The sequence below is a fragment of the Diadema antillarum genome, unplaced genomic scaffold (assembly GCF_040938485.1).
Source record: "Diadema antillarum isolate AM-2024a unplaced genomic scaffold, OU_Dant_1.0 seq00000053_RagTag, whole genome shotgun sequence".
Lineage (NCBI taxonomy): Eukaryota > Metazoa > Echinodermata > Echinoidea > Diadematoida > Diadematidae > Diadema > Diadema antillarum.
The window spans coordinates 1,985,413-1,998,042 of NW_027271161.1; the positions used below are offsets into that span (position 1 = coordinate 1,985,413).

General features: G+C 37.9%; 1 protein-coding gene across 1 annotated transcript in view; it reads right to left on the bottom strand.

Moving 5' to 3' along the window:
• Window positions 1-12,349, bottom strand: part of LOC139725632 (DNA mismatch repair protein Msh2-like) — a 37,269-nt gene extending 24,920 nt beyond the window's left edge. Inside the window, exons 1-4 of the mRNA XM_071636722.1 lie at window positions 12,305-12,349; window positions 7,167-7,202; window positions 5,576-5,663; window positions 933-1,078 (exon numbers count right to left, since the gene is read on the bottom strand). Of these exons, the coding sequence (XP_071492823.1) occupies window positions 933-1,078; window positions 5,576-5,663; window positions 7,167-7,202; window positions 12,305-12,313 (279 nt within the window). The 5' untranslated portion in view covers window positions 12,314-12,349. The remainder of the gene's footprint in view (window positions 1-932; window positions 1,079-5,575; window positions 5,664-7,166; window positions 7,203-12,304) is intronic.
• Window positions 12,350-12,630: the final 281 nt, after the last annotated feature.

Sequence of the window (12,630 nt, forward strand, 5' to 3'; positions counted from 1 at the left end):
CTAATAACTTTTGAAAGGATAGTGCTACTGCTTCGAAAGTTGGCATTAATTATGGGCAGAATGTGTTAATGACGCATGCTTAATTTCAGTTTAATCTGATAATCCCTTCATTGTTGTTACTCGGGTGGTTTACTTCCTATTTTGTCCCATTCATCACACAGCCAGCACGCTTTGGTAAAGATTAGCGCTTGAATAGACACTGTACTTCAGAGCCTCTTTTCTCAGTTCACACTTTTCCTGAGTTTGTGCTTTCTTTCCAAGGTTAGGAGAGTCCATTTGATTTGAGTTATAATACATAATTTTAAAGCTTAAAGCCTGCTCTTTCAGAATATGGTCTTAAATAAAATTTCATGTCTGGCGACTTTTTGTTTGTTTTGTAGTGCAGGGTCACAATATGTGACAAGACGGTATCACATGCTCTACATGTATGTGCCTGCAGCATGCCTAGTACTAGTTCATCGATTATATTTGGATTGATTATCCAAATATATCAGCATTCTACTGATCAATAACTGAACATAGAGTTCAATGTGTGATGCACTAATGACTCCTTCATCCATACAGTGTATTAAAATTTTTAATCAGCGATACAAAGTTCCCTGTGATTGCAAAGAACATACTGTAAAAGTAGATAGTTTTGCGAGAGTCATTTTTCGCGCTCGGCTAGGTAAACGTATTTTGCGTGTTTTTAATTCCACGGAATCAGGACACTAACTATTGAAACATATTGCTTGCAAAAATATTTGCGTGCTTTTATTTTTCGCGCCAGCTTCTAGTTGCGCGAAATGTGAAAATTTCAACATTGCAAAAATTTCCACTTTTACAGCAGTGATTGTGGAATTTATACAGATAAAGAATATACTGTACTTAAGGAATAAAGATTTGATAATATATTTTTTTAAAGGGATAAATCACAATAAAAGCAATCTGACCTTGTAGGACAGTGTCCAGTTGTTCCCTTTACCAGTGGCCTGGTTGGAGTAGACCTCGACCCGGTACTGTCTGACTAGTAGGAGATCCCGCACCACTGACTCGAAGTTCATCTTACTGAGGACGACAGACTCAATTTTATTTGACCCTTGTTTATACAAGGAAAAAAAAAAGAGAAACATTTGATATCATTGAAGTGATGAAGACAAAGCTTAAAAAAGGAAGTGATGATAACTGGGCTATCTAGCCTCACTAAATTGATAAAACTGAAGCACAAATATAAGTACATGGTATGAAGCAAATTTAATACAGTGCAAATATGATTTTAAAACCGAGCTGAATGTCTAAATAAGGATGGAAAATCTGATACCCCTAGCAAAAAAAGGAAAAAAAAAAAAGAGGAAAGAAATGAAAAAGAAACAAACTGTCAGTGAAAGTATATTCCAGTATTACCGGTACTTTAGAACCACCAGACAATAGCCAATCTTGTGTAATAGTACAGTACTTGATAATATGAAGGGGGAACTTTTTTGATGCTTTTCAAGAATACAGCCGTACAGTCAACTTCGGATACCTCGACGTCGGATAAGCCGAATATCACTTACCTCGGGGGCAAAATGAAAGTCCTGATTGTTCCTATGGAGTTTCCGTGTATTAAAATTCGCGTAGCTCGAAGAAAATAACTCGAAGTTCGGTTACCTCGAAGTGAAATCTACTGTCCCGATCTTAATTAACTTATTGTTTTTCACAGCATGTAGCTTGAATCGAAATGGAAAACATCACTCAGCATCTCCGATAAAGCGCGCGTGGACAGCGAAGAAGACATGTCGCAAATCTTTTCACACTCGACTGTAAATATTCCCGACCAGACCAATCGCGCGCCCAAAGAAATACCCGATACACAGCTGGCAAGAAAAATCCCCAACACCTACCTGCATACGTACACGGTATGCACATAGCACCCTTGCCAATGGAGTGCTTACGATAGCACTACGCTCTGCCCCATCATCTTCTTTTCTTTAACCACTGTTTTAATTCTTGATCATGATAGTCATACCGTGCGCATAGATTTCTTAACCGTCGTGGCGCACCTGCGACGGTCCACTGTCCAAACATCAATCTCCTGCGTAGTGCCTTTTTTATACTTTTTTTTTTGCCTTTCACAAAGTATGTTTCATTATATTCTTCCCCGATAACGCAAGCACTGATTTTTTTTTTTTTTTTTTTTCAGCAATGCGATTATGAAAATATTGTCGAATATGATGTGGAAGTATAGACCGGGCATAATAAAGAATAGAATAGATAGCGCTCCACACTAACTTTTATCGGGCCACCAGTATCACTGATTTTTATTTTTTGGTGGTGGAATTTACTCGAAATTAAAATCTGGCGACACACACACAAAACTAGAAATATCACTTAAGGTGATTAATACCCCCGCCCCGTGACGACAGTCTTACCCAAGGAATGATCTTTCCTTGATCTTCTGCCATTTAAATGCCGCTACCATGGCAATGCAGCTTCCGACACGTCCGAAAAATATGTCTTGCACATCTTCCCACCAAGACTATTGTGTGTGCCACATTTCATAAGCTTTCGTCAAAAACTGAGGAAGTAGTTCAATCCACAAGATCTTTCCTTGATCTTCCGCCATTAATATGCCGTTACCATGGCAACGCAGCTTCCGACACATCCAAAAAATATGTCTTGCACATCTTCCCACCAAGACCAATGTGTGTGCCACATTTCATGAGCTTCAGTCGAATACAGAGGAAGTAGTTCAATCCGCAAGATCTTTCCTTGATCTTCTGCCATTTATATGCCGTTACCATGGCAACGCAGCTTCCGACACGTCCGAAAAATATGTCTTCCACATCTTCCCACCAAGATCAAGGTGTGTGCCACATTTCATAATCTTTGGTCAAAAAACTGAGGAAGTAGTTAAATCCGCAAGATCTTTCCTTGATCTTCTGCCATTAATATGCCATTACCATGGCAACGTACTTTCGGGTACTGTCAAAAAATGCGTCTTGCACATCTACAACCAAAGGCACACATCTGTACCAAGTTTCAGGGAAATTGGGCAAAAACTGAGGAAGTAGTTTGCAACACAAAATTTTCCATCATTTTGGCTCATAATATGTGAGCTGTTACCATGGCAACATACTTTTTGTCACTGTCAAGAAATGTGTCATGCTGACCTATATCCTAAGACAAACATTCAATATGAATTCCATGAGAATTGGAAGAACACTGATGAAGCAGTTTTGCCATGAAGCATTTTGCCCTATATTTTACCAATAACATGCCGTTACCATGGCAACGCACTTTTTGCCACTGCGGAAATATGTGTCTTGCACATTAACATATTCAGATGAACATCTGTGCCTAATTTCATAAAAATTGATCAAAAACTGTGGGAGGAGTTCGCGACACAAGATTTGTACCCATTTTTGCCCATAATATGCCGTTACCATGGCAACGTACTTTTGGGTACTGTCAAAAAATATGTCTTGCACATCTACAACCCAAGGCACACATCTGTGCCAAGTTTTATGGGAATCGGTTGAAAACTGAGGAAGTAGTTCGCGACGCAAGATTTGCAACGGACCGACCGCCCGACTGACCGCCCGACCGCCCGACCGACCGCCCGACCGCCCGACCGACCGTCCGCTGATTCCTATATACCCCCTTCAAACTTCGTTTGGCGGGGGTATAAAAAAAATGGAGAAAAACATTAGAAAAACTAAATCGGTCCTACTAAACATAGAAAAATGAATATCAAGCATTATTAAAGTGATACAGATGCCCATGTCTAAAACAAATGAATAGAAAATCCAATCATCTTATTCTGTGTTTTAAGATTTAGCAAATAGGCATATAGATTATTATAAAAGTTGATGCCTATATATTTAGGAGGTCAAAACTTACGTTTGAAATGAAAAAGTGGGAGCATTTGCCGACATTTGTTTTAGCATTGTAAAGAGCCGAAAGTTACCGTTATTCATTTCTTATTGTAAAAGCAATCATCCAACATTTATTAGTCTGTTAGCACCTTACGGAGCCGAATATTACCGTTAATCATTTTGAAATGTAAAAGCAAACAACCGACATTCATTTTAGCATCTTCCGGAGCTGAATGCTATCCTTATCCATTTCCAAACGTGAAAGCAAACATCCGCTATTTGTTTCAGCATCTAACTAAGCGGATTAATACCGTTAATCATTTCCAAATGTAAAAGCAACAATCTGTCATTTATTTTTGCATCGTACGAAGCAGAATATTACCGAAATTCATTTCAAACATACAATGTACGACATTTATTTTATCATCGTACGGAGCCGAATGTTACTGTTTTTCATTTTTTAACGTCGAAGCTGACATCAGACATTTAATTTACCATCAAACATAGCTGAATGTTTCTGTTATTCATTTCGAAATGTAATGGCAAATATACAATTTTTTTTTTTGCATCATATGGGGGCAGAATGTTACTGCTATTCACTTCCAAACATGCCAAACGTAAAAGCAATCATTCGAGATGTATTTTAGCATTTTCCGGAGCTGAATATTATTGCCATTTACTTTCGAACGTAAAAGCAAACATCCAGCATTTGTTTTATCATCGTAAGGAGCTGAATGTTATTGTTACTCATTTCCGAACGTCAAAGCAAACATCAAACATACCATTGAACGCAGCTGAACGTTACTGTTATTCATTTCGAAATAAAGCAAACATCAGACAGTTATTTTAGCATCGTATGGAGCAGAATATTACTGCAACTTCCGAACATAAAAGCGATCATCTGACATTTATTTTAGCATCTTTCCGGAGCCGAATGTTATTGCTATTTCCTTTCGAAAGTATAAGGAAACATCTGACACTTATCTAACCATCGTACGGAGTTGAATATTGTTTCTCATTTCCGAATGTCAAAGCAAATATTCGACATTTATTTCAGCGTCTTCCGGAGCCGAATGTTATCCTTATTCATTTCCGAACGCAAAATCAAATATCTGACATTAGTTTTAGCACCATACGGAGCTGAGTCTTATCGTTTTTCATTTCCAAAAGTACGAGCAAACATCCGACATTTATTTAAGTATCTTACGGAGCCGACTGTTACCGCTGGTCATTTTCAAAAGTAAAGGCAAACATCCGACTTTTTTTGGTGGCGCGATAGGGCCATCAAAATCTTCATTTCTGAAATTTTGATTTCAATTCCGATTTTCATTCAATTCATTCATATAAAAGTCGATTCAATTCCAATTGACAAGCATGCAAACAATCGGTAGGCACTATAACAGATACCATGTAGAACATCGATAAACGTTGGATAAGTCAAAGAAAATTCGACGTACGTACGCGTACCTCGAATTTCGCGTACCTCGAATTTCGCGTACCTCGAACCATTTTCTTCAGTCCCGACGAATTTGAGGTATCCGAAGTTGACTGTATATAATAAACTTACTCAACGACAGCACTGTCAATGCTTGTAAAATGTATTAATGACATCACACACAGTTGTTTTGCACAGAAACAATGACTATACTGTCAATTTCCATAATACATCGATGGTGTGAGGTGTAAAGGTATAAATGAGGGACCCTGTAGACATTTCAGAAAGAATACATCCAACATACCTGATCCAAGGTATTTGATAACACCGTGTGTCTTGAAAACTTCTTTTGCAGCGAAGACAGCATCCTGTCCATGAACAGTGTAATAATCCTTTCCAAGAAAAATGAAAAATACATCGATTTTCAATAAGTGAAATCTAATCACATGCATGCATTTGTATGTGCTTTTCAAAATTCATCTGAAGACTAAACACATGTTTAATGTACTGTATGACAAAGATGAAATACAACCCAAATAAATTAACTCAAGGAAGAAATTACCATGCACAGTCATCGCAGCCTGTGTACCTACGTACTCATCCAGGGTCTTTTATCTCAACTTATTTTAGTAATTCAAGCCACCTCGTCTGTAGTAATTTCAATTAAGCAAATGCCAATTACCTAAAATTTGCCATTTTGAAACATATCATGATTGAAATACTGCAGCAAAATAATTGATTATCATTGACACATTGCATCATCATCATCATCCTTTTTTTTTTTTTTAGCAGTGTTTTTGGTACATGCAATCAATAGCCTGATCTCAGATCCACTTGTTCCATCTGATGTTGTTGACAGCTATCTCAGGTTGGCAACCAGGTGAGCCTCATATGATTGATAATCTACTTTACACGACACATCGCTAAGAATTCTTTCCATCTCTCTTGTGATTGAAAGGGCTATTTCCGCTTTTGGATACCTATGTCAATCAAGTCATTTGAAAACAAAGACTGGAAAATGTAAGAAACTAAACTAAAAAAAATAAGCAAAGAAAGTTTGACAAAATGAAAGTAATAGAAATGCACAGAGAGGGAGAAAGTGTGCACAGGAGTGGGGAGAAATTTATATGAAATGATACAAAAAGAAGAAGAGTTTTAGGGAGAAAAACAAAACAAAACAAACTACTTCAATTTGCAAGTGGAATCACTCTGGCCTGGAGGGTTTGCTGGGAAACAAATCGGGACGTGGACACGACACCGGTTACTGTAACCACTTTTGGTCACACGTGGGATGCGCAATTTAAATCCATCTTGGTGTCACAATCCGCGGAGCGGAATCCATGCAACATCCCCTCCAGCTATATCAATTAAGAGACAGCGATTTGGGAGGACACCGGAGTGGAAGTCGGAGGCATTTGGGACGGAGGGAGGGAGTTACGCTTGGTCAGGGGAGACACAGATCATTTGCAGCGTTATCCTCTTCTGGTGGTGGTTGTCGGGGGAGGGGGGTAAAGGGGATGATCACGGTAACGTAAGGTCAAGTCTTTGGGGTGGGTGGCTATCAATAGAGTTTAAAAAAAGGCAGTCTGTACTGCTGGAGTTTGCTCATATCAAACCACAGTTGAGAAAGCTTGCGTATCACTGCTTTTTAAATGAAGGATTTCAAGCCACCAAAATCAGCAGAATTTCAAATAAGTTTCCATAATCGACCAACAAGCGATATAAATAACTGAAGCATGTGATAGATGACACAGATATATTCTAACAAAATTCTATCAAAATAATTCAAATGGAAAGCAAATGGCACAGAAAAAAAAAGAAGAAGATATATCGGTGCACTGAATGCTTCCATTAGAAAATGCATAGAGCCAGTGGAAAAAGACTATAATTCATACCGTTCTGTCAAACACTCTGAATGTTGTCTCCGGTTTCTGAAAAGGAATAAAGGTGAAAATCATTAAGCAGTCTTTCTTGGATTCCCAGATGAATATAATACTCATCTAATGGAAAACTGCTAGAGCTTGCAACAAAAGACTTGTGGGTCTAGCACTTACCCGAGTAGCATATTTTGCTTTCATGACACTCCATCTGAGGCAACTTGTTATATAAAATCTTGGGCAAAACCCACCTAATGTCTGGTATTTGGGCCCTACATGTACCTTAGGTGCTCCCTAGGGGCAGAACTACCATTTGTACAACTGATGATTCCCTCCATTTGCTGATTCCTGCCAAGTTTGGTCAAAATCTAGCTAGCTCCCTGGTTTCTCGGAAAAAGATAAAACAACACTAACAACAACAAAATACCCAAGAAAATGTATTACTTTGGAACGTTTGGGCCCCACCTGAGGGGCCTCTGGAGGCACCACCACCATAGGTCAAAACTATGATCCCACTGATTCATGGCAACTTTAGTAAATATCCAGCTCCCTCTTTTTACGAAGACAATGAAAATGTGAAAAAGTTTCATATGTGACCCTGCACCTCAAAACGAGCATAAAGTCGCACACACTGATTTTGCGTGAGGACTGAAAATAAGTGAAATGGGTCAACCTAGCCGAACTTGACTTTTTCATATTTTCTGAAAGAGCGGGTCTTCTTTTGCTTTATGCTAAAATTTGGTATCATAAAACGGGCAGGAAAGTGTGTTTTTTTAGCAGTTTATCTCGAACATTTTTGGTAGAATAGTGTGATTAGGTGTGTCTTTAGAATCCCTTTTTCATTTCTGAAAAACCTTTTCCACACTCTTCACTTTCAACTCTAATAACTTTTGAAAGGATAGTGCCACTGCTTTGAAAGTTGGCATTAATTACATGGACAGAATGTGTTAATGAGGCATGCTTAATATCAGTTTAATCTGATAATCCCTTAATTGTTGTTACTCTGGTGGTTTACTTCTTGTTTTTTGTCCCATTCATCGCACAGCCAGCACGGTTTGGTAAAGACTAACGCGCTTGAATAGACACTGTACTTCAGAGTCTCTTTTCTCAGTTCACACTTTTCCTGAGTTTGCGCTTTCTTTCCAATATTTAGATAGGTCAGGAGAGTCCTTTTGATTTGAGTTATACATCATTTTAAAGCTTAAAGTCTGCTCTTTCAGAATATGGTCTTAACTAAAAATTCATGTCTGGCAACTTTTTGTTTGTGTTGAGGTGCAGGGTCACATATTCACAACGAAAAACACACAATGGACGATGGTTGACAGACATTGGACAGTGAATAATTGCAATACTCTCCTTCGAGCCGTTCAGCTCCAATGAGCTAAATATAAAATCTTGGCATAACCTGTCCAGGAATGCTGAATTGTAGTCACAGCAATCATATATGGAAAACAAAAAAGTTCTAACATTTGACGTAGAAATATAATTTTCAAATGGAAAATTTAGGAAAATGTATTTAGGCATCCATATCGCTACATCTGATGTAGGAAATACATAGATAGAATTCGACAAAAAAAAAAACCCACTTGTTCATTTTGTTCATAAAAGAGTCTAAAAAAAACTAGATATATCGCTACGGCTACTGATATGCCTCCGCCATAATGCATGGTTCTCCTAATAGGTCTATAGTACAATGTCTTGACAATGTGTGATGACAGTTTCCCACAATTGGCAAAATATTAAAATGACAGGTTTGACACAAATGTGCTGAATGTTCACTTTCCTAGAACTAGGTTCAATTGGATGAATGATTAAAATGTCAGAGTGCAGGTATTTGGGGAACTGATGATTTTTACTTGACTTTTGACCCTTTTATAAGTTTATGCATTGAGTAATTTTCAAGGTATTGAGAAAAAGTATAATTTCAGTATCAAATGGGAAAATAGCGTTATCTAAACCTGGCCTTTGACCTTTGACCTCACAGTTCCAAAGAGAATCACTGTTAGGTTGAACATGCATAAATATGTAAGTTTCGTGATGATACCTTGAGTTACTTTCTAGATATGGAGGGAAAAGTGCAATTTAGCACTTTCACTTGACCTTTTACCTTTCGACCTTTGACCTTTCGGCAAGAAACTTCCCCAAAAATATATATTGGGTAATACATGCCATACATCAAGTTAAAAAAAAAAAACCTTCAGGCATATTGCATTTTAAGGAAAGTAGTGATATTTTGAGGAGTTGACCTTGACCTTTGACCCCCTGACCTTTGACCCATGACCCCCAACTTCCCTAGATAATCACTGCCCATCGGTACAAGCATATACTAAGTTCCATGAAGATACCTTGAACCATTTGCGAGATATGGAGAAAAACATGAAATTTCAATTTTTTTTTTCACAAAATAACCTGTGACCTTTGACCTTTGACCCTAAAATCCACACAAAGTATTATCCCCCAAGGATATACCCTCATACCAAGTTTGATGTAAAACCACCACACGGTTCTTGAGATATCGACACAAACAAAACGGGACGGACGGACGTACGGACGGACGTACGGACGGACGGACGGACGGACGGACGGACGACCCGAAAACATAATGCCTCCGGCCACTTCGTTGCGGAGGCATAAAAACCCTGAGAGCTGAAAAGCCTCTTAACTCATTGAGGACGGGCTGATTTTGCTACAACACGCATTTCCCATAGACACTTGCCCGAGTATACCCGGGACTCATCCTCAACAGGGTGAAGGTGCATGGTCCCGGTGTTTTAGTCAAATGCGTACACGGGCGCACGGCGCAAGTTTCCTATAGAGACCTACACTATCGACTCCTCTTTAGCGCTTACGCTTTGGCCCACTTCCCCGAGTCTGAAGAGGTCCGATTCACTGTAGTCAGAGGTCCCATCACAGTTCGGCTCATGATTCGGCTGAGGGGGATGACCGCTTTAGCAAACTTCTTTTGTGATGTCATAATAACAAGCACATATGCACGCACCCTGGCATTACTACAGACTGCGCGATGCGCAGAGAAGACAACAAAGGCAACGTTACTTAGCAACACCTACGCACTTTACTTTTGATGACAGCTCAACTTCGGTAATCTTGGATCGGCAGTATCATCAACAGCGCCCTCTACACTACCCGGACTATGCACCTTTAACTGCTGAAGCTATAATTTTTGTAACTACCTTTGAAATTGAAAACACATTTTAAGAGTTTCAAATGTCTGTTTGTTTTACCTCACATACTTGCAAATTTTAGTACAATTATTTTTTATTTCACGCAGATTTACATACTGTATACGCCAGACATTTTGCGAGGGTTCTATTTCTGCAAATTTTGAGCGTCAGGTGCTCAGGAATTTAACATGCAAAAATATCAACTCTGATCGCAACATAAATGCAACGTGTAATGGGTGTGCAAATCCTCAGTTCATTACTGTACACCATGAGTGTAAATCTAGCCACTTGCAATATTACTAGGAAATCCTCACTCGTGAAAAATTAGACTGGGCAAATACATATGGCATATATACAACCACTTCCTTCAAGTCTTTCGAACAGTTAAATTTAGAGATGCCAATGTAATGTGGACTAGATGCTAACCCATGACTTGACAAGTTGATTTGAAGATGTCTGTGTACGTATGTCAGTGTTTGTTCAATTCATCTTCTACTTGATAATAATAATGAATTCTTTATTCAGGGTAGCCTCTTCAGAACTGCCACTGCTCTACCAGAGGGACCTGCCATTATTGGTATGTACTTTTCTTTTCCTGGTATCTCTATATACAACAAGTTTCCATAACTTAAATGTTTGTGTCTCTGAGTTTAATCAATAAAAATAATATAATTTCACTCATTTAGTTCTTTTAACCAAGTCTCAAAAAAAAAAATACACCCATGCATTTATTTAATTCTCTATTTTGTTGTTGTTGTGATGAATTATTTGTGACCTTCTCTCTCCTAAGTGAAAAATTTTATCATTATTCTGCTTTTTGCTTTTATACTTTGTAATCAATACTAACACTCAAATATGCATAAGACTGAATTCCTCCATTTTACTTTTAAAATCATTGCTTGAATTTTAAAGCTGGGATTTGGGCCTTGAAATTGACCTTACAATTTGTAGATCTTGAAAATTTATTTACGATGCAATATTTCATGGCCATACATACAATTGTACAACCTTGTAATTTGGTGTACTGAACATATAAATTAGAAGTTTTCTTTGTTTTTGTTTCCGGGTTGGGGGGTGGGGCACTCATTATTTATGGGCTTTAAAGGGATGGTACAGTATTGGTGGAGGTGAGGATTGGGCTTTTAACCTTTTGCAAGATACCAAGAAACCACTTATGAAATAGTGCGGAGCACACCATTCTAAGACAAGTTCAAAGTTCATTTGATGAAAATCGGTTTTGGAATGGCTGAGACATCCAAAAACAAAGTAAAATAAAGTGATCGTAATAAAATCTGGTACCCACCATTTATTAGGATTACTCTGTTTTGGGTATCTCAACCATTTCAAAGCCAACTTTCAGTAAATTAACGTTGAATGCCTCTTGGATTACATGATCTTTCATAATTCATAGGATGTTTCTCATTATCTCACCCAAAACTGTTAGAAACCTGAAGTTAGGTCTCAACCAAAACTATACAATCCCTTTAAAGTAGGAATTGACAGTGAAGATGGACAGACACAGGTATTTACTGGCAAAACTGATATCACACTGCTTTGTTATTTCTCTATGACGGTCACATTATCAAAGAAATGAGAAGACAATAAAAAAGCATGTCTCTCTGCATGGTTGGAACACTGGATTGTTTCAATGATGCAAATTTTGTGAAAGTGTCTCTTTTCATTTGTTTTCCCCCACTACAGATAATTTCTTCACAAGTAGTGACTGAAACTGAAACTCTACAAAGGGGATCACATTTGTGTCAAGCCTTTGGCTTTCTTTGTGAACTCCCCGACACATTTTACGCTGTATATATTTCTGTTTTTATGATTATCAATAAAGTGAATTGAATTGAAATTGAATTGAAATTGAATCGAAATTGAATTGTTGAATTGTTGTGCAAAGGAATTCAATGTCAAATCCAACATAGGCTGTGATTACAATTTCATAATCTACTCTGTACATATTGTACTTGCCTCTGGCATTGAACGAAGAAAAGCGATGAAACCTTGCTCCTGAGATGCATCTGTCATGGGGGGAAAATAATACAGTAAGTGTTTATAACTTCTGATATAAGAAACAGCAATTAAATTGTCATAAAGACACTACTACTACTGCTTATTCTGGTCATCACTTCTCCTGAGGATGATTTTGATAATTTAGTAACTGTCACAATACATGTACATGTACCTTTCATGTAATGAAAATAATGATATTAAAATAATACTTCACATTAATATTATCATCACAATCAGCATTGCTCCAGTGGATTGTATGTTTCTACTGCTACTACATCTGTACT